The following is a 25,301-nucleotide window of genomic DNA, read 5'->3' on the forward strand; positions in this document are numbered from 1 at the left end:
TTCATCTTTACAGGCTCTGGCTATTTTCTGATATTGGCTTTATGGTGTTTGATAGTAATTGCCATGTATTTAAAAACTATCATTAGAAATCAGAAACAATACTTACTGTGAAGTGCTGATATTCTGCCTTAGTTATGTCCCCCTCTTTCCACTTTTTATATTTATCTTTTTTGTCTTTCAATTTGTCTGAGAGTTCTTTATGTAGCCATGCTGGTTTCTTTTGGGAGCTGTTATTTTTCTTCCTTGGTATTGTGCTAGACTGGGCTTTTGTACTCATTTTTCAAAATTTCCAAAGCTTCTTGGGTTGTTTTCCCCTTGAGGATTCTCATCCATGAAGTTCTTCCCAAGCTCTCTCTAAGTTTATTGAAATTAGCTTTCTTAAAGTCCAAGAGTCTAGTTTGACTTTGTTCTACTACGTGTGTTTGCATAATGTTGAATTCCAATATTGCATGGTCACTTGCCCCCAGGGTTCCTATGGCTTCAACACCTTCCATCATTTCCTCTCTGTTAGTGAGAATTAAGTCCAATATGGCTGATCCCCTTGTTCCCTTCTCTACTTTTTGGGAAACAAAGTTGTGTGCTAGGTTTGTTAGGAACCTGTTGGATCTTCCACTTGGTGCAGAGTGTTTCCCAGTTGATGTCAGGGTAGTTAAAATCCCCCACTACTATTGTGGTGTGCTTCCTACATACCTTAGTTAGCTGACTAGCAAAAAGTTCATCTACTTATTTTGCTTGGTTGGGTGGCCTGTAGTATAGACCTATGGCAATGTCATTTCCCTCCCAACCTTTAATATTGACTCAAATGCATTCAAGAGAACCCAAATGCATTCAAGATAGTTCTCATCATTGTTGTGCTCTATTTCTGTAGAGAGGTAAAACACCCATATGAAAATTTAGTTTTCAAGCAGTTATCAATTAGCCCTTTCAACTGAACATTGCAAAAATTAAAATGATTAAAATGCTTACAAATAATTTTTAGATGTGATGTGTACATTTGCTAAAAATAGAAACATAAGAAGCTATAACAGGATTAAGGTGTCCGTGATGCTTAGGGTATTATGGAATAGCTATTAGCAACTTTAATCTGCATAGCTAAGGGTGAAAAATTAATTTCAACAATAATTCAGCAGTATCTGAAGATTTTTTAATACAATGTGACTTGGCTATTTTTTGTAGTCACACGATTACCTATTTCCCATAAAATGAAGATACTGCCATTCCAGATTGGCAACATGTAAAGGTCTGCCTTTTAAGACCACCAAAAAGCTGCAATTAATGCTGACTGCCCTGATTATTCTGGTTATTCATAAATTTCAGAGTGCTGGTTTTCATCTTCCAATCCTGTGCAAATTTGGCTTCTATTCTTTTTAAGATTGCCTTCTGTGTGTTAAACTGATATGCATTTCAATACATCTTTCAATATATCACTGTCAGATCACTGCTCATAACGATCTTCTGAAAAATAGTAAAAACAACTTTTTAAGGAAGCATTTGGGGAATGATGAGTGTTAGCTACCTTTACAATTGTAATGCATTATTACTGTATTGATACATTAGTTTTGGGACCATAAAAAAACTATTAAAGGAGGAAAATCAACTTGTTTGAGCTGTGGAGTTGGAGAAGGCTCCTGTGCGTTCCTTGGACAAGAGCGTTTAAAACCAGGCATTTCACTGGAAGCAAAAATCATAAAATTCTGCCTTATTTATTTTGGCCATGTCATGCAATTAACTGGAAAAGGCAGATATGCTCAAAATGGTGATTTAAAAAAAATGAGGCTTGCCAGAAAACATGTAGACAGGATGCCTTCAAAGCCAACCCAAACCAGAGCATAAAACAACTGAAAGAAGGTAGGAAAATATGGAGAGAGAGGTGGTCAATACAATCACTGAGAATCTGACAGGATTGAACAGATAGTATCACCATCATCTTAGTTGTAATATTTATTTCCAGGGTTTATATTCTCCCACAATCCTAATAGATTCTGGGCATATAATGGCACGATAAAGCATATAATATCAATCCAAGCATAATGAGAAACAAATAAGGTACTGAAAAACACTAAAATCTAAAAGCATGCTCAAGAGGATGGTTTTATCTTCTTGATGTATTAATACCTTCCTTAATGTATTTGTTTGTCTGCTTCATGGTTAGTCTGTTTTCTATTGGAATTTTTATACTTCTGTTCCCCCCCCCCCCACACACAATAATTTTACTGAAGAGTAAAAGTAGAAGAAAAAGTATGCAGACTACAAAATATAAAAAAGAAAAATATGAAGAAAAACCTAACTTATTTACTTACATGTCAAATTAGTATGGCCTTCCATCTCATGGGTTCATTTCATAGGTTCATCACATAGGTCTGTGGTGGCGAACCTATAGCACATGTGCCACAGGTGGAACGCAGAGCAATTTGTTAGGTCATGCGAAGCATGTGCGTGCTGGCCAACAGACTTCCGGTTTGTGCATTGAGCAGTTTTTTTTCCCTCCAGAGAAGCCTCTGGAAGGCCTCCGGGGGGAGCGTTTTTGCTCTCCCCAGGCTCCTAGAAAGCTTCTGGAGCTGGGGAGGATGAAAAATGGGTCCATCGCGCACCAAAACCGGGGGGGGGGGCTTGTGCACGCATGCGTGGAGTAGTGCACATGTGTAGGGTGTCATGCATACATGCGCGCTGGAGGTCACATGCATAGAATTATGGGTGAGGGTAAGCCCACGCAAGACCCCCCTGCCCTCCCCCACTTTTGGCACACAATGGCAAAAAGGTTAGCATAAGTTCATCTCATAGGTTCATCCCTTTTCATCCCAGCTTCCCTCTTCATCCCAACAAGTGCAAACAATTTTAAGTAATTTATCATCCCTCTTAAGATACAGTGTAATTTATATCTAAACTCTGATTAATTTCAAATTTATCCAGAATAATTTTTGTTCTCTTACTTCCTTAATAATCTATACATCATTTCTAAATATTTCATTTTTCATAAATTTTCATCAGAACACACTCTTAAAATATTTTTCATTCTTTATTCAATTGCTCCCTTTCTTATATTCCAGCTATTTCTAGTGTCCATTATCTTGTTTGGCCTAAGAAAACCTACGAAGTCCCACTATCCCATGACAGAAATTCTAATAATTTAAAATTACAATTCAAATCCACCTGAATCCTAAATCGGTTGCTAATTTTCTACAATCAATAATCTGAGCCTCTTTTTGCTTTTATTTAATCCAAAAACTTTATATTATATTTTAAAAAGTTTAAAATTGAATTTAAAAATTATTTCTAAGAAGGCAATTTATCTACTAAATGAAGAATGGTTCCAAAAGGTCTCAAACATCCCAGGTCAGGTGATAACCACTTGCAACTTTTCCACTCAGCTTCCAGCAAGCAAAATCAATGAGGGAAGCTGGACTTGCTTAACAATCGCATGATGCAATTTACAACTGCAGTAATTCACCTGCCAATCATGCAAAAAGACCATAAAATTGGGTGAGACTCACTCAATAGCCACCTTTCTTAGCAATGGAAATTCCCAATTTTGAGGTTGAGGACAAAATTAGATATGTACAAATTTAGTCTGTGTTTATGCAGTCGCGTACTTCCAAAGCCTACTTGGAAATACAAGCCCAGTATATGAGGTTAATGAATAACCATATGTAGACAATATAGGTAGTTCTTGACTTACAACACAATTAAGCCCAAAATTTCTGTTGCTAAGCAAGAAAGTTGTTAAGTGAGTTTTGTTCCATGTTATGACTTTTCTTGCCACAGTTGTTAAGTGAATCACTACAGTTATTAAGTTAGTAACACATTTGTTAAGTGAATCTGAATTCCCCATTGACTTTGCTTGTCAGAAGATTGCAAAAGGTGATTGTGTGACACCAGGAGACTGCAACTCATAAATATGAACCAGTTGCCAAACATCTGAATTTTGATTACGTGACCAGGGAAAGCTGCAATGGTTGTAAGTGTGAAAAGTGGTCATAAGTCACCTTTTTCAGTGTCATTATAATTTTGAACGTTCATTAAATAAACTACTGTAAGTTAACAATTACATATATATGCAGAGACATAACATTCTCAAGAAAGTTAGAACAATATTGACAAGATCATAATTTTCTGAGTTGTAAAATATGGCTTTGACAACATCATTCAAAAAGATGAATGAAGAAAAATGGATGCCTTTGAATTGTGGTGCTCGAGAAATTCATTGAGAACTTTATAGAGCCGTGATGGCGAACCAATGACACGCGTACCACAGGTGGCACGCGGAGCTTTTGTCAGGGCATGCAAGGTGTCTTCAGCCTTCTTTTGAGGCATTTTTTCACCCTCCAGAGGCTTCCCTGAAGGCTCCGGAGGGTGAAAAACAGTCTTACGAGCAAACAAGTAACTTCGTTTTTTGCCCTCCGGAGCCTTCAGGAGGCTTCCTGAAGGCTCCAGAGGGCAAAAAATGGCTCTACGAGCAAACAGGAAATCTGTTCCTGAACTTCCAGTTTGCCCGTAGGGGTGGTTTTTGTTGCTCCGGAGGCTTCAGGGAAGCTCCTGAAGCCTCCAAAGGGCCTCTGGGGTGGGAGGCTGTTTTTGCCCTCCCCAGGCTCCTAGAAAGCCTCTGGAGTCTGGGGAGGGCGAAAAAAGAGTGCTGGAAGCGGGGGGGAGTGCTAGTTGTGTGCGCGCGTGCGCAGAGGGAGGAAGCATGCGCATGTATGGCACGCCCATGCATGACCCCCCTGCGCTCCCCCCACTTTTGACATGCAAGCCAAAAAAAGGTTTGCCATCACTGTTACAGAGTGTAAGAATAAAATAACCAATACTACATGGAGAAAAATAGATGAAAATGCTAATAAAAAAGTAAAGCTTAGATATTTTGGACATATAGTGCGATGGTAAGAATCATCCAAGAAGATCATCTTGTTTGGAAGAATCAAAGGCAAAAGATTAGCATCTATATATTACCTGTCTCTCATTAAAAGAAGTGAAATTGAGTCTTTAAGGCCAATTTGAATAAAAGGGTGACATAGGCATGGCATTCATTCAATTTCTTGGATGTTGTTGTATTGGTATGCCATTTCATACCCTTCTGGAAAAGATGGAGATGAAACACTGAGTCTAGCTAATGTACAGACTCATCTGCATCTAGGTACAAAATGCTGGTAAGGTATTTGATTTTTGACAATGGTCTTCCTAGCATGCCTAAGTTTCAGATTTTTGAAGTAAAGCTTAGGTCTTTTTGTAAATCTAGGTCAAGAAACTTATGTTTATGCTTCCAATAGAATTTTATCATAACCAATTAAGGGCCAAGAATTCTTTATTGTCCATTGTAGTGGGTGGTGTTTCTTTTTTGATAGTTTGCCTAATGTAGAGGAGTTGAATGAAATTGGGACAAATGTACATCCCTGATTCATCACCTGCTGAGTGGATATTGCTGGAGAGAGGACAGGGGGTCTGAAAAGCTGCATGGAATTAGTATGATGTTATTCTTCATAATTAGCATGGGGAAATGCTAATCAGTTTATGAGACTTGGTTTCTCCTGTATCCTGCTTCTTTGGATCCAATTAGTGCTGTTAATTAATGCTGAGTTTGCCATGTAGTATACTTTTCAGTCAAACGTTAGAGAACTGGATGGTAGCCTAGCATTGAACAGCCCTTGTGCTTCCTATGTATAGACACTCATCTTGCACTATCAGCAATTCCATTTCTGATTTACACAATTACTGTTACACAAATTTGATGAAAATGCATCTACTTTAAGGAAGTGCTGACAAGTATGATGAGTATGCATTCCAAATCACCTTTCCCTTTAGAATCCAGATCTCGATACAGTCTATTCATGAACGTGTGCATAAATAGTCATAATCAATTAAAAATTATTAAAAAGTCACTGGCAATTTTCACTGCAAATAATTAAATTTTAATAAAATATATGTGCTTGGTATTTGGCTAATTCTTGCATTGATTGAAAATCCTTCTATAAATCCATTTTTTTATTTCATAATGCTTTATAATGAATTATATTTCTTTCTATAAACTCACAGGAGTCTCCAAATAATGATTATGAATACAGGAACTGAAGTATAACATTATACCTATGGTAAGAAGAATGCTTGATTTCTGTTTATTTATATTTCATCATTCAATTTAACTGGAACAATTCACAAAAGAAAAATTTGAAAAATAATACAAACAAGAAAAATTAAACACCTGACATCAGTATATTCATAAATAACATTTAGGTATTTAAGTATATAAAGCCTCCCTTCTAGTGTGGATTAATCATTTAGGAAGGATATAGTTTTAACAGTCCAATCTAATACAAAAATTAGAATTATATTAAAGAAAAATGAAAAGAAATAATTAGGTTTTTTTAAAAAAAGAATTATATACAGGTAGTCAACGTACAACCTGTTGTTTAACCATTCAGAATTATAATGGCCTTAGAAAGGGTACTTTATGGTCCATTAAGTAATTACAGCTCTCATAAAACATTCCCCTCATGGTCACAATGTTTTTGGGCACTTGGCAACTTGTTTGCACTTACAACCAGTTGCCAAGTTCCTTGAAATTAATGTGATTGCCATTTCTAATTGTCTCTACCTGCTTCTCCAGAAAGTCAATGGGGAGGCCGACAGGAAAGATTGCATGCTGAAGCTGCCTGACAAAAAGATTTCTTCTTATCTCTGGGACTGATTGAAAGAGCTGCCTGCCAAGGGGAGCTGAATTCCTTTACTGGACTCCAGAAATGGATCCTGGATATTGGAACTCCAAGTTCCGTTTCTGCAACCTGGCAAAGGCGTTTTCTTTGTGCACAGAAGGAAGCTGACTTTCACTAGGTCGCAAAAACGGAACTCAAATCTTAAAGTTCTATTCCATGCATGGAGGGAAGCCAAAATACTCTGGCAGGCTGCTCTTTCACTCTGTCCACTTAACCACCCTGGATCACTTAATGACCTCAACCAGGAGTGCCAGCATTACGGTTGTTGAGCAAATAGTTCATGTGGGCATCTCGCTTACTTCATTCAGCAACCAAGATTTAGATCCCAATTGTCATAAGTCAAAGACTGTGTGTAGTAAAATCAAACATGTATTTCAGATAAAATTTATATTGTCTTTGTAGTAAATACCAGAATAAGATCTGTGAAAAACACCAGTCTAGCCTTTTATGGCTTCAGTTTAGATGGGGAAAAAACGGTTTTCCTGTTTACCTAGATTTATTATTATGATTGCTATTTAGATATTTTCTTATACAAATATTTGCTTCTAAAAACATTATCCTAGAAGGTGCCCTGTTTCCCTGAAAATAAGACCTCTCCAGATAATAAGCCCAATCCGGCTTTTGAGTGTATGCACTAAAATAAGCCTTCCCCTGAAAATAAGTCCTCCCCGAAAATATTGTAACACAGCAGTAGCCATGAGGTGACCATGCTCACCACCTTCTGCACCTCAAAAATAATAAGACCTCCCAGAAAATAAGGCCAAGTGCTTATTTCGGGGGGGGGGGGGTGTCAAAAGAAAATAAGATCCTGTCTTATTTTCTGGGAAACACGGTATGTTCTTTAGGGGGGAATTTTTAGAAATTATGCTGGCTTTGAAATTAATACTTAATTCTTAAGGAAATATACACTTCTATAATTGATAGATATTTGTTCAAAATGAAATTTTAAAAGATGCCCTAAACAAAACTTAGTAATTATATATATACACTCAAGTCCATTTTTTAAAATATAACCATACAACATGATATTTTCCTTATCTGTTCTTTTAATACAGTATGTTGGGTGAATAAGCAACTGAGAATGTAGAACAATAGAAGTAATCCTCATTTAGTGACTGCTTTGCTTGCAGTTATACCTTCTTTAGCAACTGTTTGCAGTTATGAAGGTGATGAAAAATAGCTTTATGTCCAATTCTTGCATTTAAGACTTTCAGCAAAGGAAAACTGAATTAAGATTATAAAGGATATCGTGGTTTCACTTAGTGACTGCTTCACTTTATGATCAATTACTGGTACCAATTGTGGTTGCCAGAAGAAGGCTGTTCTTTTTTTGCATAAGCAGGAAATGCTAATGTCATGAACCTACATGGAATAGACCTTGAAAAGGGGACTCCTTTTTCTCTGCAAAAAAGAGGGAAATTAAAGAAAGTAACATGAGGTCAATTACTTCTCTTACCCAAATTGTTCATTATTTGTATTGTAATTTTTTAAAAGGAAAATATCTCTTTAACAGGGAATACTGATGATTCAGAATCATGGCAACTATTGAGGAATTGGCCCATCAAATTATGGAACAACAAATGGGGGAGGTATTTACATTTTTAAAAAAGTTTTATAATAATAAGGAATATATAGAAATTTTCTAGCAGGTCATTATCCAACACTAGAATTTTATAGACCTCTTGAGTACAAAGCAAATAACTTTATCCGGTGCTAGAAGAGTTTACTTCCAATAAAGAACACAACTTTCACCTTTTTTTTGTAGATCACACACTCCCAAGGATCTGTTACACAGACATTAATGGACGGAACAGCACAAAGAATTCAGATTGTTCCTGCTGATGCAGGACTTTCCTTACCACAGCGGATACAGGTAAAAATCTGTCTCTTTTTGTACTTAATTAAATAAGTACAGTAGTATAAAAGGAATGATATATCATTAAGGCATTAGATAAGCCTTCTCATCTAATGTTGTTCAGATGTGTTTGATAATAATTTTTATCCAACATACTGACTGAGAAAGACGGATGCCTCCTGTCTAGTATTTTTCCTATTGTACATTTTCAGGAATAAATTCTTACCTTGAAAAGAATTGAATCTATTCCAATATATGCACATATTTTTTAGGGTTTTGATTTCTATTATTTTTTTAATAAAAAGTTTTAAAATTCTTTTCAGGCCACCAAGTATAGATTTTTTTAAATTATTGGTAAATTGAGTACTAAACTATAAAATGAATTCCATTGAGGAATTTTCCACAGACAAGAATTCTGAGAGTTATCTGGGCACAATGTTTAAGGTTAAAATATTGTTGTCCTTAATGTTAATTCATGGAATACTATGACATACTCACCTTCTGAAAGCAGATTCATTTTGTCAGTCAAACTTGATAATATCACAGCTCTCTTAGATCACATCTTTTAAAAACTTTTTTTTATAATAAACCACAATAATAAGTTGAAGTAAATATGTCACCAGATTGTTACAGATCAACAGACAGGGCAGAAAATTCAGATTGTGACAGCACTCGATCAGACTGCAACAAGCAAGCAGTTCATTTTAACAAATCATGATGGTTCTGCCCCAAGTAAAGTGATCCTTGCAAGACAAGATGCTACACCAGGAAAGGTTTTTCTGACAACTCCCGACGCTGCAGGAGGCCAACTGTTTTTTACATCCCCAGATATATCGGCACAGCACATTCAGGTATGGTGTCCTATTTTATGATAGCTTATTCATACAACTTTTAAAAATAAAAGCCTTGTTCCCAGTAGTTATGCTAAGCATTTTCATGCTATCAACATATAGCAACTTGAGATAAGAGGAATATGCAAGTGCTGAGTTCTTTGATTTAAATTAGATAATGAACAATGTAGTCCAGTAAATAGTTTTATTCTCATGAATAAATACTCATGAAGTTAGAAAAATTATAATAAAACTATATTTATAACCATTCTAGATATTCTGCATCTTAAATTAAATCTTAATTTTCTAAAGTAAATACAATTTGATTATGAACAGAGTAAAATAGAAAAATCAAATTTAAGAGTGATTCATAAGCCTTTAATCATAATTATTTTTCTTGTTCAGTTTTTATCAAGTGCACGATTATAGGTAAAACTCTAATAATTTCTGAAATATTACCAAATACATACTCCTTTGAAATATGCTTACCCTCCTTCATTTTTGGGAATTTGTGTATTGATATGACTTTAAGAAAAGAAGTTAGTGAAAACAAGATGTATTACATTGTAATTTCCCCCCCCAGATTTTGACAGACAATTCTTCAACAGATCAAAACCTAAATAAAGTATTTGATCTCTGTGTTGTTTGTGGAGACAAGGCTTCAGGTAAATCACTATGCAGAATGACTTTTTAACCTATGTTCATCTTATGAAGCATTTAAATTAATTTTCTTTTTCTTTTATGAGTAATACACTTAAACATTGCATAAAAGGGATTGCATTGAAGCTATGAGCTATTACAAACAATTTGTCACAACAGAAACGAAAAATCAAATTGTTGAAAGCATGAATTAATTCTGCTTTAAATGACACCTTTTGAATAGCACTTATATGTGATAAGTAGCACAGTTCTTTGAGCGTGTCAATTTCTATTTCCATGCAGTTGACATGAGTATCTCTGATGAGCATATGATAGAAATATAGAAGTGTCTATATTCCATAAGCCTGCATTCTTTTCTCAGTGGCAACATTTATCTCATTTTAAGCATAAAACATTTTGTATTTTGAGAACATTTTGAGCATTCAGCAGTTCTGAGAACAGTACATTTGATAGTATGTATTTGATAAACAGAAGCAAACTTAGAGTAAAATTAATACATTTTGTTATGAAATCAGGACGCCATTATGGAGCAGTGACCTGTGAAGGTTGCAAAGGATTCTTTAAAAGAAGTATACGGAAGAATTTAGTGTATTCATGTCGGGGAACAAGAGACTGTGTGATTAACAAGCATCATAGAAACAGATGTCAATACTGTAGGTTGCAGAGATGTATTGCATTTGGAATGAAACAAGACTGTAAGTTCGAAAGACATAAACTCATGTAATGCTGTATTGTTTTTTGCACCGTTCTTGCATGATACATTTATCCTGGTAAATAATAAATTAAAAGTTTAGAAAGAAAATGCCACTTAACGCTGTGAAACCTAAATTATTTTTGGAACAATTATTTTTTCTTAGGATTCTTATACAGGTAGTTCTTGACTTACTATCACAATTGAGCATAAAATTTATGTTGCTAAATGAGACATTTATTAAGTGAATGTTTCTCCATTTTACAGCCTTTCTTGCCACAGTTGTTAAATAAATCACTGCGGTTGTTAAATTAATAACTTGGTTGTTAAGTGAATCTGGCTTCTCCATTGACTATGCTTCTTAGAAAGGCACAAAAGGAGTTCACATGATTCTGGGACATTACACCTTTTATAAATGTGATTCAGTTGCCAAATGTCTGAATTTTGACCACATGACCATAGGGATGCTGCAATGGTCGTAAGTGTGAAAAATGTTCATGTCACTTTTTTCAGTGATGTAACTTTGAACCGTCACTAAATAAGTTGTTGTAAGTCAAGGACTACCTGTATGTTAGAATTCTTATATGTGTGCATATATAATACTGATAAAGAGGCTTGCAGTATGTAAAGATGTAAGAAAATTTTAGATTTTGCAAGTCCCAGTCTTTTCCACCATTATAAAACAGAGAACTGTACATATTGACATCTATGGAAAACAACTCATTTGTTTACTTGGGTTGAAAGAGACCTTTCTCTGAAGCTCAGATCAGTGGCATCAGTTTTTTCAGATCAATCGCTTTCAAATTCTGTTTGAACAAACCACAAGATTCCTTAGGAGCTTTCTGGAGATTCTCAATAAAATAAGTAGCTATTTCCTTGAAAGTTTATCAAATATATGAAATATATTGTAATTGCTTTAAAACATACAACCAAATGAGAGGATTGAGCTTGCTGTACAAACCGACACAATTATACAATAAATAAACCTATTATTAGTCTTCGCTAAGCCCTTTGGGCTCACTATTTTTCCAGAAATAAATACAAACTTGAGACAAATTAGTTGAATGAATATCTTCAAATATTCCAGAGACAATATAAGATTGGAAATTACTGTTGTAGAAATGTTAGCAAACTAATATTTTCTTATGAAAATATACAGTTACATAAATTGGTAGCACTGTACAATAAATGTGGTTATTTAGGTTTTGCATAACTATGCGTTGATATGAATACAACACTGGAAACGTTTCAGTAATAAAATGATTAGAAAACTGCTATAAAGTTATGATCTTCTTATTCCTAACCTCCTGTTTCCCCTGCATGAATTCTGATCTTATGATCATATAAATTTTGAAAACCTTCATACATTTATATAAATGGATACTAAGTAATTCTACTAGAATTTACATATGAAAGAAATGATGGTATGCTATACTGTATACCAAACTTCAAACCATAAGATAATCATCAATGATATCTGAGGTTGTTTCAAAAGAAATTGGTTAGATTTAATACAAGAAGCAATTACATTTAAACTATCAGTAACTAAACCAAGTAACTAAAAATCCAAAACTGGTTTCTAGAAGCTAAAGCCAAATGTGATTGAATATTGAATTGATTTTGATAATTCCACCATTCTTTGTAGCTGTACAGTGTGAAAGAAAACCTGTTGAAGCATCACGAGAAAAATCTTCAAATTGTGCAGCTTCTACAGAAAAGATTTATATTCGAAAAGATTTGCGAAGCCCACTTACAGCAACTCCCACTTTTGTAACAGATAGCGAAACAGCAAGGTATATAAACATTAATCTAGTTTCAATCTCTTTGACATTGAGACCTTTCTAAAACCATGAAGCAATGCTTTTGTTCTTTCATTTCAGATCAACAGGCATGTTGGAGTCTGGAATGTTTGTTAATATTCATCAGTCTGGATTAAAGAACGAACCTGCAGTACTGATGACTGCAGATAAGGTATTCTATAAAATAAATGATCTTTACAATATAATACAATTATAATATTAAAGAAATAGCTTCCAAGTTTTATCATACAATCCATAAGCTAATGTAATAGCATTCTAAAGTACAAAAAAAAAAAAATCTGGTGGATGAAGGCGAAAATACGTCTGCAGATGAAGGCGAAAAAAATATCTTCTCCCCTTAGTCTAACTTTTATCTATATGCAATTAGGGAATTGCCATCTTTTCAGCCTTTGTTCAGAAAAAAGTCATTAGGAGTTACCATAAATATCAAACAATTAAATTTTCCCCGATTAAATAATCCAAATTTATATTCCTTCTTTTTTGTTCTTCATAATCTTAACCTTTAAATCATTCCAATGGCAACATAGATTTTGATCTTTCATCAATCTTTGGCATTCAAGAGGAGTTTTCAATGTTTTATTTTGTAATAATAAAGATGCATCATCCAGAATTTCTTGTCACAACTGTTCCATGTCCAGAACCTTTTTTGATTTGTCTTTTATAGTCTCATATTGGTGATCTCAAATTTGTTGTCTTCTATGCCTTCAAATTCTATAATGTCAGGTAAAAGTATTTTCATTTTTTTCCTCATCTTCTACAAATGTATCAACTAAAATCTGAACCTTTTCTGAAGTTTTACTTAGCAATATCTCAGTCCAGTTGTCATTCCCTGTAATGTCCATTTGCAATGTTCATCAGGTCTCATTCCTAATACAGATTTAGATCCATTTGAGTTGTTTCCCATAAGTATATTACTTATATTCTTGTTTTTCAACTCTTACAGCAAAAATAACCAATATTCCCCCAAAAATTTGGTCTCCCAATCTGTTTAAAACTTTCTTAAATCCAAATCCTTTCCATTTTTTTTGCTTTTTGCTAATTGTATAATTATTTTAAATTCTTTAGTGTCTGTTTAAAATTTCTTATACCCAAAGATGGTAAAATTCACTAGGTGTCAAACTACTTAGTTTTGAATAATCTAATGTCCATAAAGTTAAATTGAACATTTGTGAATGTGATTAGAAAGTGAATTCATCTGAGTGCCTTTTTTAAAGGCTTGTACCTTTCCTGTTAAAATGCCCCTTTTGTACATTGTTTTAAAATACTTTATTTTGGCCTACTCTTCAATGCTTATCTTCAATGATACCTTGTATCATCACCTCAGTGTTTATGCTAATCTTTGGATAGTTTGATTGAATCTTTAGTCACCACAAAAAGATTAAATATACATTCAGTTAAAGACAAAAGTACTTCCTGCAAATAAAGTTGTCATAAACAGGAGGTTTGGATATGCAAGAATTCCCCTTTTATATTCAAAACACAAATGACTTCTCTTTTATTACATGACAGAGACTGTGTTTAAATTCCTAGATTGCAATATCATGCTAATCTCTTAAATGGATATCTAAGGGCAAGATTTATTGAGATTCTTGTTTCTGCAAGTAAAAGAATTGGTAGTCATTGTTAGTTGTGTACCACCTAATATTTCAGTGGTTATTAACATAAAGATTGCAGCTATTTCAACCAGCTTAGTATCTACAAAACTCTCTGTCAAAAACATTGCTAAGCAATAAGTTTTAGTTATGATTTTACTAGTATCAGTGATTTTTATGTATTAATCAAATACCTTATAAAATTACCAACTAATATTCTGCAATAATATGTCAGGAATGGTGTCAGGAATAATCCCTATCAATAATGACAGTAACTTTTTCCCACTCTTTAGGTTGAAACATGTCAAGGAGATTTAAGTACTTTAGCAAATGTTGTAACTTCATTAGCAAATCTAAATAAGTCCAAAGATATATCTCAAAATAGTGATGATCTGTCAATGATAGAAAATTTAAGCAATGGAGATACATCATTATCAGAGCTTCAGCAAGATGAACATGCAAGTGCTGATGTTACAAGGTAAGGAGTAATTATATCCAAATGTTCTGTCATAACATAGGAAATGCAGAATGTTAAAGAAATATGAAAAAAATAATGTTCAATGTTCAACTGTATCTTAGTAGGCAACATGGAGCAGTCAACTAAGTGTTTAATAGAGTTTCACAGAGATACTTAGTTGAAATACATGTGTTTTATTAGTGAGATTTATTTATTTATTTATTTATTTATTAAATTTATTTGCTGCCTATCTGGCTATTTTAGCCGGCTTACAACAATACAGGTATAACAATTTGTTTAGTGACTGTTCAAACTTAAAACAGCATTGGAAAAAGTAATTTATCACACACACTATTGCAGCATCCCCATGGTCATGTGATCAAATTCAAACAAATGATGACTGACTCATACTTATGGTGGTTTCAGTGTCCTGGGGTCACTTCTAACTAACCTTCTAACCTTCTAACAAACAAGGTTAATAGGGAAACCAGATTCACTTAACAACTGTGTTACTAACTTAACAACTGCAGTAATGCACTTATAAGCGTTAGCAAGAAAGGTGATAAAACTTAGCAACAAAATTGCTCAATTGTGGTTGTAAATCAAGGACTACCTGTAAAAAGAAAGAAATGAAAAGAATGTAAACAAAACAAATAATAAAACAATAAAATAAAGAAAGAAAAACAGTAAGAATATATCAATGTAATAACAAAAAGATGGATGAGTTAAGAGCAGAGAGCAAAGAGGGGAGGTAGAATCTGCCATCAAGCATCCACCTCAAGCATGGAACTCCTCTGTTGGATCCTCAGGCCAACCGGCAAAGGCAGCTTTTCAGACTCTTATGGAAGGATAGGAGAGTGATAGCCAGAGTTCTTTGACCAACAGGACCTGCTGGCATGAGTAGGACAGGAAGGTAAACCTGGACCTATGCCATTAAGGTTCATCTGGTAGCTTAGACTTACACCATTAAGAGCTTTAAAGATCGTAACACATTGATCTTCCCTCAGAAGCAGATTGGTAGACAGTCACATTTGTAGAGCAGAAGTACCGTATTTTTCGAAGTATAAGATGCACCGGAGTATAAGACGCACCAAGGTTTTGAAGAGGCAAATTAAAAAGTTTTTGCACTCTGCAAACCTCCCAAAAATGGCCCGTTTTTCGCAAAAATGGGCCCTCCCCCCCCCCCAAAGGGCATGAATAGTCTTTAGGAGGCTTATAGAGTGCTCCTGGGGGTGGGGGGCTAAAAACAAGCAAGAAATGGCCCATTTTTTGCAAAAATGGGCCCCTTTTTGTCAAAAAAGGGGCACAGATAGCCTTTAGGAGGCTTATAGTGCTCCTGGGGGGGGGGGGAAATTGAGCAAAAATCGGCCTGTTTTTCGCTCATTTCTGCCCTCCCCAGTCCCCAGGAGCTCTCTGAAAGCCTCCTAAAAGCTATGCACAGCCATTTTGGTGAAGGGGGTGGGGTTTCAGGAGGCAAAAAATGCTGTATTCAGTGTATAAGACGCACCCAGATTTTCAGCCTCTATTTTGAGGGAAAAGGGTGTGTCTTATACTCTGAAAAATACAGTATATAATATGGGGCCCCAAAGAATTTTCTCACCAGCTGAAACTTCTGAATGGATTTCGCCTCATGGATATGCAGTAGTCCAGATGAGAGATGACTAGGTCTTGAGTAACTCAGCACAGGGAAACCAGGAAAGATTGCAGCTATTCACAACTGGAGGTGTGCAAAAACTCTTCTGGTTATGCTGGCTACTTGATTTTCGAGCAGGAGATATATGCATGGGTATTATGCCCACTTTCTCCTTTATTTTGGCATTCTTTGTAGAGTGCCTTGAATCATCATTTTGTGGGTTAATTAACAATAGTTTCAATTTATGTCTGGATTAGGAAACTACTTAACTAGATTTTAAAAAAACAGAACCTTGTATCACAGATTGAATTTGATCTTTGATTCTGATAACTAATTTCCTTGAGGTGCGACCCAGAATTTCTTAGAGTATCTTAAATATATGCTGATTCTCAAAATTATGTAACAGCTTTCTTTTTAATATTGATTGAGTGTGCTTTGAGATCCCAGGCATGTCAGATACTAAGAATGAACTGTATGAATTAACAGGATACTAGTGTTTGTAGCTCACGCCTCAGTGCTTTGTACTAAAAGTAAATTGCAATTTCAGGTTCTTCCTGGTTGGTTTTCAAAATTCAGGATTTGGAATCTCATTTCTCTTTCTTCCTCTTACAATTTAATTTAATTGGTATTCTTTGGATCAATAATTTTTTAAAAATATTTTTGCCTTTTGTAGTTGATTAATCTTAATATCCAATGTATTATCTATAGGGCATTTGATACTCTTGCAAAAGCATTAAACCCAGGAGAAAGTACACCATGTCCGAGTTCTGCAGAAAGTATGGAAGCAAGTGCACATCTAGCTGGAGAAGAAGCAAGCATGAATATTGTTGAAATAGAAGGCCCACTACTTACCGATGCTCATGTAGCTTTCCGGGTACTTAAAATATGCATTTATTTATAACTCTACTATTTAACTTCTGTAGGGATTATTTTAAAGTTTGAGTTTATAAACATTGAATATTTGAGGAATGTATTTGGGTTCAATTTGAGTGGCTGACAGCTCTAGAGAATATATACAACTGCTTAATTGAACAATACAGATGCTCCTCATTTAAAAGTCACAAGTGGAACCGGCGGCTTGGTCATTAAGCTAAGCAGTCGCTAAATAAAACTGTTACTGTGCTTGTGATCTTCATCTTTTGTTTGCTTTACAGACCTCCAAAGGTCGTAAATGGGAGACTTGTCACAAAGTTACTTTTTATCACTACTGTAACTGAATAGTTGTTGTACAAGTCAGTCACTAAACAAGGACTACCAACAGAAAACATTTAGCAATAAGGAGAATTGATGCTTTTGCAGTAAATGAACATAATAGAATGGTTCAATAGAAATTCTGATAGATATGGATCCTAAATACCAACCATGAGAGGTCTGTAGACTAATTTTACTAGATGTGAAAATAAATAAAACAGTTTTAAGTAATTTATAAAGGATGTAGCTATTTTGATTTTTCCAACCATGTTTAATGATACATTTTAATAATATGCTGCTAAAGAATAAATTATTTCACATATCAAAACCAGTGCAACATATTTGTTAGTAAACAAAGTTCAGGTTTTTGTACAATATACTAGTTTTGGGCCTTTTTAACATAAAACATACCTACCTCCCACTATTATGTGACTTAATTTGGGATTCTTCTAATATCTCAGCCTAGTGTTAACAGCCTAGGCTGTTAAGCCGAAATATCTTAGCAGCCTTCCAGAAGGTCTGACGGCTGGGACACCCCCCCCCCTCCCCAAATCTGTTGTGCCAAAAAAGAAATTTTTATCTTTGCTAACAGTGATATTGAAATGGAACTGATTACATGGACATTGTTTATTCTGTAAACTGTTTTGAATGTTCCATTCTTTATTATCAGTATAGTTTTATTGAAGGAAATACATTTATATTTAAATATGTACATGATTTTTTTATAATAATTCATTTCTCTGAGACAGATTATTGAGAATATTGGTATTAATTAAAAAGTGTTCCAATTCTGATAGTTGATACTCTGCTGGGCTTTGAAACACACACGCACAGACACACAAATGAACAGTTTATTCTTGTTAATATACAAATTATCAGACATTCATTTTTAAAATTATTTTCTGACAGCTCACCATGCCTTCACCTATGCCTGAATATTTGAATGTTCATTATATTTGTGAATCGGCATCCAGATTGCTTTTCTTATCTATGCACTGGGCCCGTTCTATTCCTTCCTTTCAAGCTTTAGGGTAAGTACTGAAAAAATTGAATTAGATAATCAAGTCTCTAAGCAATATTTCTCTTGGTATATATCAAAATATTTAGCTTGGATAATTCTAACATAACCACATTAATATTGTTGATATGGTGCATAATTAAAAATCTATAGTTTTTAGCTGGTCAAGCCAAAGATTTATAGTTGGCCAAACATTTTATGCAAATCCTACCTTTTTCTGGGATGAGCGTAAGCATAAGTGACATTGCTTAAAGTCATCCTAAGCATTTTTTCCAATAGTTCCAACCTCTCCTTCAACTTTTCTTGACAGAGTGAACTTTTATGGCCAGAATATTCTAAATACTTTGCTTATTTTACACAACTTTCATAATTACATCCTATTGATAATGGTTAGCAGACAATGAGGATGCACTTGCGGTTGCGGGACCAAATAAAATCCTTGATGCTCACTAGTAATTTTTGCTCTTATGCCTTACATGAGAAAAAAAGCCATAGTACCATAGTTTGTTTAACTGAAATTTAGAAATAAAAAGTAAGAGCAGGATTTTTTTCCAATTGAGCTTGCTTTTACAACACAGATTTATATTACTTATATTAATAAGAAAGACTGAATAACATAACTATGCACATGTTGAATTGAAGCAGATATTTTTATTAAATAATTCTGTTTTTTGTTTATTTTTAAATAGGCAGGAAAATAACATATCATTAGTAAAAGCCTGCTGGAATGAACTTTTTACACTTGGCCTGGCACAGTGTTCACAAGTAATGAATGTAGCAACAATCTTAACTGCATTTGTTAATCATCTTCACAATAGTTTGCAACAAGGTAAATATATTCTTACCAGGGTGATACATAGATATGGGTGATCTCAGTAACGCGTGTTATTTGTTTTGCTATTGAAATCTTAAGGCCTATTTGCATCTAATTGTATTTCTTATATTTGTTTTTTGCATGTTTTGCATTTCCTTCTTTTTGCATTTCCTTCTTTTTCTTTCTTCCATTTTAATCTGTTCAGTTTTCAAACTTCATCTTTAATAGCAGTGAGTCAAGTTTTATGTACTCTGGTAATATAAATAATGCTGAATTGATGTGTATTTACAATACAATACAATACAATACAATACAATACAATACAATAGTAGAGTTGGAAGGGACCTTGGAGGTCTTCTAGTCCAACCCCCTGCCTAGGCAGGAAACCCTATACCGTTTCAGACAAATAGCTATCCAACATCTTCTTAAAGACTTCCAGTGTTGGGGCATTCACAACTTCTGGAGGCAAGCTGTTCCACTGATTAATTGTTCTCACTGTCAGGAAATTCCTCCTCAGTTCTAAATTGCTTCTCTCCTTGATTAGTTTCCACCCATTGCTTCTTGTTCTACCCTCAGGTGCTTTGGAGAATAGTTTGACTCCCTCTTCTTTGTGGCAACCTCTGAGATATTGGAATAATGCTATCATGTCTCCCCTAGTCCTTCTTTCTCTTAAGCTAAACATACCCAGTTCCTGCAACCGTTCTTCATATGTTTTAGTCTCCAGTCCCCTAATCATCTTTGTTGCTCTTCTCTGCACTCTTTCTAGAGTCTCCACATCTTTTTTACATCGTGGCGACCAGAACTGAATGCAGTATTCCAAGTGTGGCCTTACCAAGGCATTATAAAGTGGTATTAACACTTCACGTGATCTTGATTCTATCCCTCTGTTGATGCAGCCTAGAACTGTGTTGGCTTTTTTGGCAGCTGCTGCACACTGCTGGCTCATATTTAAATGGTTGTCCACTAGGACTCCAAGATCCCTTTCACAGTTACTACTACTGAGTATGGTATCACCTATACTGTACCTGTGCATTCCGTTTTTGTTGCCTAAATGTAGAACCTTACTCTTTTCACCATTGAATTTCATTTTATTAGATAGTGCCCAATGTTCAAGTTTGTCAAGATCCTTCTGTATCTTAAGCCTATCTTCTGGAGTGTTGGCTATTCCTGCCAGCTTGGTATCATCTGCAAATTTGATGAGTTCCCCATTTATTCCCTCATCCAAATCATTGATGAAGATGTTGAAGAGTACTGGGCCTAAAACAGAGCCTTGGGGTACTCCACTGCATACTTCCCTCCATGTAGATGCAGTTCCATTGAGAACTACACGTTGAGTGCGGTTGGTCAGCCAGTTACCAATCCATCTGGTGGTGATGCTGTCTAACCCACATTCTTCTACTTTATCTAGTAGTAGGTTATGGTCTACCTTATCAAAAGCCTTACTGAAGTCCAAGTAAACTATATCAACGGCATTCCTCTGGTCCACTAATTTTGTCACATTATCAAAGAATGCAATAAGATTAGTCTGGCATGATCTGTTTTTGACAAATCCATGTTGGCTTTTGGCTATTACTTTGTTTGCTTCTAGGTGTTCGCAAATTCGTTGCTTGATTATTTTTTCCAGAATCTTTCCTGGTATTGAGGTTAGGCTGATAGGTCTGTAGTTTCCTGGATCTAATTTTTTCCCTTTTTTGAAGATGGGAACCACATCAGCTCTTTTCCAGTCCTCTGGTAGTTCCCCGGTGTTCCAGGATCTCTGAAAGATATAATTCAGTGGTTCTGAGATCTCGTCTGCTAGTTCCTTCAGAACTCTGGGGTGTAATCCATCCGGTCCTGGTGATTTGAACTCATCTAGGGTAGACAGGTGCTCACTTACCATTTTCTTCCCTATTTCAATTTGTGTTCCTAATTTTGTGGTGCTGCTTTTGATAGGTTGGACTGTTTTATCCCTTTGTGTAAAGACAGATGCAAAACATGAGTTAAATAGTTCTGCTTTCTCCCTGTGGGGGAGTGCATTCATGCCCCAAAAAAGAAGGCTGCTTTCACCCATTTTCAGTAAAATAGAAATGGCACTATTTTGTTATAAAAATAAAAGGAAATAGGAAATAGTCACCATTAGCTGACTAATAAAAGGGCAGTGAATCACTAATCTTTTAGTTGGGCTTGACAGCATCTTTTAAAAGCTATTTTTTACTATTTTCCTCTGGACAGGCTGGTAGAATTTTTTTTTTTTTTTGCCGAATAAAATAGTAGAAAAAACATAAGGACGTGTCATTATTTAGAGATACTTGAATTCATGTAAAAAGGAGATGAATAAAAGATGGCAATTGAAAGAAAAAGAGTAAATGTAGAAATAATTATAATTCTCCTGTTATATATGTCAGTTATGTATTATTTCTGCAGATAGAATAATAAACATTATTGCTACATAGATTGTGAGAGGTTATGTGGATTTAAATTTATTTCCATTTAAAATAATTTAAAATTCTAAGTTAGTAAGAATCTTTACATTGCTGTGTATTAATGTAGATAAGTTGTCAGCAGATAGAGGAAAACTAGTGATGGAGCATATCTTCAAACTTCAGGAATTCTGCAACAGCATGGTGAAGCTTTGTCTTGATGGTTATGAATATGCTTATTTGAAAGCAATCGTGCTCTTCAGTCCTGGTATGTAAACAGATGAATTTGTCCTTTTCTGTCTGTGTGAAAATATGGCCCATAGAAAAGCTGCCTTCTCATATATAAATTCTTACGCATGGCTGCTTTAACTAAATTTATCTAAGCATCCAAGATTCTTATGTTGAAAAATTATCTTTGTTAAAGCAATAAAAATGATTGTCCTTAGCTGTTTTACTTGAGATTACACTAATTTCAAATACATCTGATCCAGACATATTTGAATATATTTTGGGTAGAAACATTCTCTTCTTGGGGGAAATAACTTGTGCCATAGTTAACCTTTCTATAAATATATTGACTGACACCATCAATTTTTGTTCATATTTCATCTTATCAAATGTATCTAATAATTAACAAAAATATATAGATGTCTCAATCAACTTTAAATCAGTATCTGAGCTGTGAATGTGGTCCAAGATTGATGCTGAGTTCTTACATGGATATAATGCTGAAGTGGAGCAATTTGAGGAACCTGACAATATGTATGTCTCAGTAACATGTTTTTGGAGTCAACTGGAATTGGCAGTTCACAAAAAAATATCTTACAAAATTTCATAATAGGAATAGAAGAATGGAATGGAATGAAAAGACCTTGGAGGTCTTCTAATCCAACCACCTGCTCAGGCCGGAAATCCTAGGTCTGTACCATTTCAGAAAAATGGTTTTCCAATCTCTTCTTTAAAACTTCCAGTGTTGGAGCATTCACAACTTCTGGAGACTAGATTGTCAAAATCTCACAAAATGTTGATGACCTGATACAAGAGCTTGGGATTTATTTAATTTTATTTCAATAACTAAATTTTTAAATAAATTTTACTTAAATTTATATGACTGCCTAGGAAGCTCAAGTTAATAGAATGCTGTCCTTTACTCTGGATGGATCTTGGAAGGAATCTACAAATATTGTAATGTAATTGTTATCATACAAGGACTATGATCTTCCCCATATGTGGATCATAAAGCATTTTTCACTTCAATAGATTTCGAGTTCTGATCATTTTTATTGAGTTCTGATGTCTCTACCTGTTCAAATAAAATATTATTCCAGCAAAGTCACTATAAATGTTGTAGTCCTAATTCTCAATATGTGATGAACAAATTTAAAATCAAAATATTTGTCATAAGATATGTTTAGTTGCACCCTTCTTATAGCTGTATTATTTCAAGTAAATATAACTGTAAATTTGTTTTAGATCACCCAGGCTTAGAAAATGTGGTACAGATTGAAAAATTTCAAGAAAAGGCATATATGGAATTCCAGGATTATGTAATGAAAGTATATCCGGATGATACCTACAGGTGTGTAGAATCCGAACAAATATCTATTTCCAGTTTTTAAAATGCTTCTTTTACAATTTGAGAAACTTCAAGCTTTTTTTTTCTATCTTCACTGTGGGGTGATATTGCTAGTCTTACCCTGTTGCATTTTCTTGCAGGAATAACATTAAATGAATAGTAGATATAAATTTAAATTCATATTTGATTTCCCCTTAAAATAATAGGGTGTAAAGTCACAGGCTGTATAAAATCTAGTAAAAAATTAATCCTGCAGAGTTGCACACACATTTTAAATGTTTATTAGTATAAAAACTATATGGTGCCATTGAAGTGTAAACAAATCAAGAATATGTAAGTCATTTTGTACAAGTAAATATTTCAAATTTAGTACTACTTGTAAAAATTTTGTCTATTCCAGGCAAAATTGTGTTCACTGAACACTGTGAACATTGAACTTTTTTTGCTATAACACAAAAACTTTATCAACAAATAAGGATTTAAAATGTAGCATATCCTTTAATCAATTACTATTAATATAACAAAATCTTATAAAATTAAGATTTGGACTGGTTAATTTCCCTCCCTAGTAAATAAGCCCTGAAGGAAATCTAAATCTCTGTCCTGCTGCATAAGTTAAAAAAAAATAATTAGAATATTAAAATATTAAAACTACAGAGATTATGATTTTAAAACTATCCTAAAATCAGAACTAAGAGACAGGGGACCTGGATGAAATCTTCTTACCCCATCAACCACTTCCATTAGTGAATGTCCCTCTTGGGGTCCTATGCCAACTAGCAAAGCCAAGGTTTCCTGAAGGCCAAAAGGCTGGGAGCCATTCTCACCTCCAGTAGTAAAGTCTTCCCCAGCGATGGAACCACAGTGGAAAAGCCTCTTCTTGAACCAGCCTGCTGGAATTCCTCAGCCTCTTCCACTGCCATGAGTGGGGCGGGTTAGTCCCATTTGGGAGACACAGCTCCTTAGATATCCTGGACCCACGCCATGTAGGTTTTTAAAAGTAAAAGCCAACACCTTTAATTGGATCCCGAAGTAAACAGGTAACCAATGCAGCAAGTCCAGTAGTGGTGTTATATGTGCAGCCCTAGGAGTTCCCAGTATTGTGTGCTACTGCATTCTGCATTAGCTGCAGCTTCCGATTACTCAAGGATAGCTTTATATAGAATGTGTTTCAGTAATCCAGCCAAGAAATGACCAAAACATGAGTAACCATTTGCAGATCCAGCTAAGGGCGCAACTGGTACACAGCACAATTGGCACAAAGGCCCTCTTGGCCACAACTGCCATCTGCTTTTTAAACAGGAGTCGTAAATCCAGAGGACCCCCTAGTCCTTTTGATAATAAATACTGTAAACCTGGGCATACTATCTAGTGTGCTTGTGAATTAGTCAGAGGCATCTAACTGCTTCCTATTGGAAGTTACTCCAATAGGAGTTACTAAAAAGTTACTCGGCCTAATTGTATGATCTACCTTTTTTAGGACTGAATCACTTGCAAAATCTAGTGCAAAATTACATGAATGAAATGTAATAATTCAACATCAAAATTTCCTAGCAAATAGCGTAGCATACTTGTCTCTTTGCCATGTAGGGCTAGGATAAGCTATTGAGTAAGATATACAATTCTGAAGCTTTATTATACATAATGTAGCAAAATTTCACACAGCAGTTCTGAATTTATGCAAACAACTGATTTCTAGACTATTTTAGTAATATCTTCATGTTTTCTCTCTCAAACATCATCATATATGAATAAACTATCAATTATTTACTTATTAATGTATTAGATTTTGCAATTGGATATAGTTTTATGTAACATTTTATTGCACTATAAACCAAGCATTTAGTTTTAGAGTTCACTTATAACTAATTTTTTCTTTTTTTAAAAAATCTAACCTAATCTCAAATATTAGTTTTTAGCTCCTAATTTTAGTGTTAATAGAATGCAGTTCCATGTCATTTCACTTATAGCCATATAAATTATACATGCATAGCTGGATTCTGTTAAACCTTGTTTTAAGATGGTCACTGACAAAAATGAAGTTAGCAAACTGCTGTTTCTGCT

At 34.6% G+C, this 25,301-nt stretch overlaps 1 protein-coding gene across 4 annotated transcripts in view; it reads left to right on the forward strand.

Annotated features, from left to right (window-relative positions):
- The window catches only part of NR2C1 (nuclear receptor subfamily 2 group C member 1), a 34,337-nt gene that overhangs the window by 6,526 nt on the left and 2,510 nt on the right, over positions 1-25,301 (forward strand). For 2 of the 4 annotated variants that reach the window (XM_081958567.1, XM_081958568.1), the window contains exons 2-15: positions 6,025-6,080; positions 8,215-8,290; positions 8,467-8,574; positions 9,180-9,407; positions 9,970-10,051; positions 10,562-10,741; positions 12,383-12,530; positions 12,618-12,708; positions 14,443-14,627; positions 16,948-17,113; positions 18,340-18,461; positions 19,138-19,277; positions 21,792-21,929; positions 23,135-23,240. In XM_081958567.1, coding sequence (XP_081814693.1) covers positions 8,237-8,290; positions 8,467-8,574; positions 9,180-9,407; positions 9,970-10,051; positions 10,562-10,741; positions 12,383-12,530; positions 12,618-12,708; positions 14,443-14,627; positions 16,948-17,113; positions 18,340-18,461; positions 19,138-19,277; positions 21,792-21,929; positions 23,135-23,240 — 1,748 coding nt within the window. In that variant the 5' untranslated portion in view covers positions 6,025-6,080; positions 8,215-8,236. The remainder of the gene's footprint in view (positions 1-6,024; positions 6,081-8,214; positions 8,291-8,466; positions 8,575-9,179; positions 9,408-9,969; positions 10,052-10,561; positions 10,742-12,382; positions 12,531-12,617; positions 12,709-14,442; positions 14,628-16,947; positions 17,114-18,339; positions 18,462-19,137; positions 19,278-21,791; positions 21,930-23,134; positions 23,241-25,301) is intronic. The other 2 variants (XM_081958569.1, XM_081958570.1) reach the window with 2 other exon arrangements.

This window comes from Natrix helvetica (genome assembly GCF_964273705.1).
Source record: "Natrix helvetica genome assembly, chromosome: 6".
Classification (NCBI taxonomy): domain Eukaryota; kingdom Metazoa; phylum Chordata; class Lepidosauria; order Squamata; family Natricidae; genus Natrix; species Natrix helvetica.